The sequence below is a fragment of the Salvia splendens genome, chromosome 14, assembly GCF_004379255.2.
Source record: "Salvia splendens isolate huo1 chromosome 14, SspV2, whole genome shotgun sequence".
In the NCBI taxonomy this organism is placed as follows: domain Eukaryota; kingdom Viridiplantae; phylum Streptophyta; class Magnoliopsida; order Lamiales; family Lamiaceae; genus Salvia; species Salvia splendens.
Window position 1 is genome coordinate 21,156,756 of NC_056045.1, and position 3,249 is coordinate 21,160,004.

General features: G+C 42.9%; 1 protein-coding gene across 1 annotated transcript; it reads left to right on the top strand.

Moving 5' to 3' along the window:
* The first annotated feature begins 592 nt into the window (after window positions 1-592).
* Window positions 593-2,925, top strand: LOC121765188 (laccase-3-like). Its single transcript, XM_042161241.1, has 6 exons — window positions 593-742; window positions 837-988; window positions 1,087-1,331; window positions 1,404-1,532; window positions 1,632-2,567; window positions 2,665-2,925. Exons 1-6 carry the CDS (start codon window positions 662-664, stop codon window positions 2,793-2,795), a joined length of 1,674 nt encoding a protein of 557 aa, XP_042017175.1. The 5' UTR covers window positions 593-661; the 3' UTR covers window positions 2,796-2,925.
* The last annotated feature ends 324 nt before the right edge of the window (window positions 2,926-3,249 follow it).

A 3,249-nucleotide genomic window follows, 5' to 3' on the forward strand; every position in this document is an offset into this window, starting at 1 on the left:
AACATGATTACAAATAAAAGATGCTATATGTGAGATTGTTTTGTACCAATTCAGTTACATTTCATATTATAATTGCTATTAAAGAACGTCATGTGTATTAACCATAAAACTACAATATAGAATAAAAGAAAGTGTATATGTCGTCTTCCACTTTCATGAATTGTATATTTCTGCCTCAAAAACCCGATGTTTTAACGCTGGATTGTGCAAATGATAGCAACAAAATTCATTTGTTATTTATTTACTACACATAATAATTTGAGCATTAGAATGTTTATCGTTTAGCCAAAAATCTCAGTCCAAAACTCTAATTTCAAATCTCAAAGCTGAATTTACAAAAATAGTCTGTAATGATACACAAAAAAGTTATGCGTATAGTAATTCAATAAGGCTGACCAACTCCCATGATTTAAAATCTACAACAATTATATGTGAAAATAATAAAATTTGACTATGTCATCACATTCTCGAACTCCAATAGTTTTCATTCTCCTCAAATAATTTTCAAAAACCACTAATAATATAAAATTTCAATCCCCTGTCAGTTTAGTACTATAAAAGCTTATACCCTTCATCACTTCAAGTTCACAAAACCAAAAAGGCCACAATTAAAAGACACAAACACACACTTCACAAGTTAGACAAAACGAAAGAAGCAAAAATGAGTGTATTGCTCATCTTTCTTTTAGGCATACTATCTGTCGCCACTTCTTTCCCGGAAACTCACTACCATGAGTTCGTGGTACGTTTTAAATTAATGCTTTACTATTTCATAACTTTTTCCCCCCATATTTTAGTTAAAATTCTAACACGATTGAATCAACCGCCGCGCGCAGGTCCAAGAAACACCGGTGAAAAGGCTTTGCAAAACTCAAAACATAATCACGGTGAACGGGCAATTCCCAGGTCCAACTATCGCCGCAAGAAACGGAGACTCACTAGCCATTAAAGTCACCAATCGAGTGCGTTACAACATTAGCATACACTGGTAAGTCTATGAACATTCAATAATTCAAAATTGCGATGATCGATTTTAAATCAAAATACTCACATGCACTTGGCCTAATTGTTGGATCGTGGCACTAGGCACGGTATACGACAGATGCGGACCCCGTGGGCGGATGGGCCTGAATTTGTGACACAGTGCCCCATCATGCCCGGCAAAACCTACACTTATCGATTCAAGATTGAGAATCAAGAGGGCACGTTGTGGTGGCACGCCCATAGCCGGTGGCTCAGAGCCACGGTCTATGGGGCCCTCATTATTTTTCCGAAATCAGGCTCCTCGTATCCCTTCTCTGCACCCAAGATTGATGTTCCCATCATTCTTGGTAAGTTTTAATCACACATTTTGCTTATTATATTTACAGACATTGATGATATCTAATGGTAACAAAATGCAGGGGAGTGGTGGAACAGAAACATCCAAAAAGTTATGAAACAAGCCCTCTACACTGGAGCTGCCCCAAATGTTTCAAATGCCTACACGGTCAACGGTCAGCCAGGAGATCTCTACAAATGCTCTAACCAAGGTACATCTTTTTTTTTAAAAATAAACATAAATTTAAAGGCCGTGTCACGATGAATCCGCCTTAGACATTAAACACAAATGTCTCCATGCTTCCTCGCAGACACGACCAAGATCTCAGTAAACCCTGGGGACACCGTGATGCTCAGAGTAATCAACGCTGCACTCAACCAAGAGCTCTTCTTCTCTGTGGCCAACCATAAACTGACTGTGGTCGGGTCCGACGCCGCCTACAATAAGCCCTTCACGACCAACGTGATCATGGTCGGGCCGGGGCAGACCACCAACGTCGTCCTCAAAGCCGACCAGCCACCCGCGCGCTACTACATGGCAGCGCGGGCCTACCAGTCCGCACAAAACGCGGCTTTCGACAACACCACCACCACCGCGATCCTCCACTACAAAACTGCCTCGGCCGCCACCAACCCTGTCCTGCCCCGGCTACCGGCTTTCAACGACACACGCACCGTCACCTCATTCTCGAGCCGGCTCAGGAGCGTACGAGCCCTAGCTAAAGTCCCAACACAAATAGACGAAAATCTATTCTTCACCGTTGGATTAGGCCTCATAAATTGCAATCCTGGCCCAAGATGCCAAGGCCCCAACAACACACGTTTCACCGCAAGCATGAACAATGTATCTTTTGTGCTACCAAGAACTGTTTCCCTTATGCAAGCCTACTACCAAAAGACGCCGGGAATCTACACTGTCGATTTCCCGCCGTCTCCTCCGCGCAAATTCGACTACACGGGCAACGTGAGCCGGGCGTTGTGGCAGCCCCGCTCCGGCACCAAGCTGTACAAGCTCAAGTTCGGGTCGAACGTGCAAATCGTGCTGCAGGACACTGCCATCGTGACGACCGAGGACCACCCGATCCACCTTCACGGCTACCACTTCTTCGTGGTCGGTGAAGGGTTCGGAAACTTCAACCCGGCAACGGATACCGCCAAGTTCAATCTCGTGGACCCACCGGTTCGGAACACGATCAATGTTCCGGATGGTGGGTGGGCTGTCATTCGCTTCCGCGCAGACAATCCCGGTACAGTTCATTAAATATCTCATTTCACTTTTACTGTTTTTATTATTTAATATACAGGACTTCACGGACCATAAACTCATATTGAACACGTGCGCAGGCGTGTGGCTTTTCCATTGCCACATAGATTCACATCTGACATGGGGTTTAGCGATGGCATTCATCGTCGAAAATGGAGAAGGCCCGTCACAATCCGTCGAGGCGCCGCCGGCTGATCTGCCCAAGTGCTAGAGAGCCTATTCCCGTTTTCGTATTATATCAAGTTTACATTGCGCTTGTCTAGAAGCATAGAGTTTGGTTTTTTTTTGTTTCCTACATATGGTTTGTATTTGTATTGTCTCAATTGAGTTGTATGCATTGCTATGCAATGAGCATCCACAACTATTAGGGTGGGTCCCATCACGTCTCTGGAGGATGAGTCGCGTTTGGAACACGTCAACTAGGGTTTGCAGAAAAACGATAAAGAAAACAAGAAATGCAGAAAAACGATAAAGAAAACAAGAAAGGCGATAAACGATTATTTCATTGATTGATTAATGAGAATAATAATAGCCCTATTTATAATAGGGATACTAACTTAATGAGCAAGACAAAAGATATGAAAAAGATATGCAATCCCTAAATATCTAACTAAATAATGCAATTAAATAATAATGCAAGATATGTGGAATAATAAACGTATCAA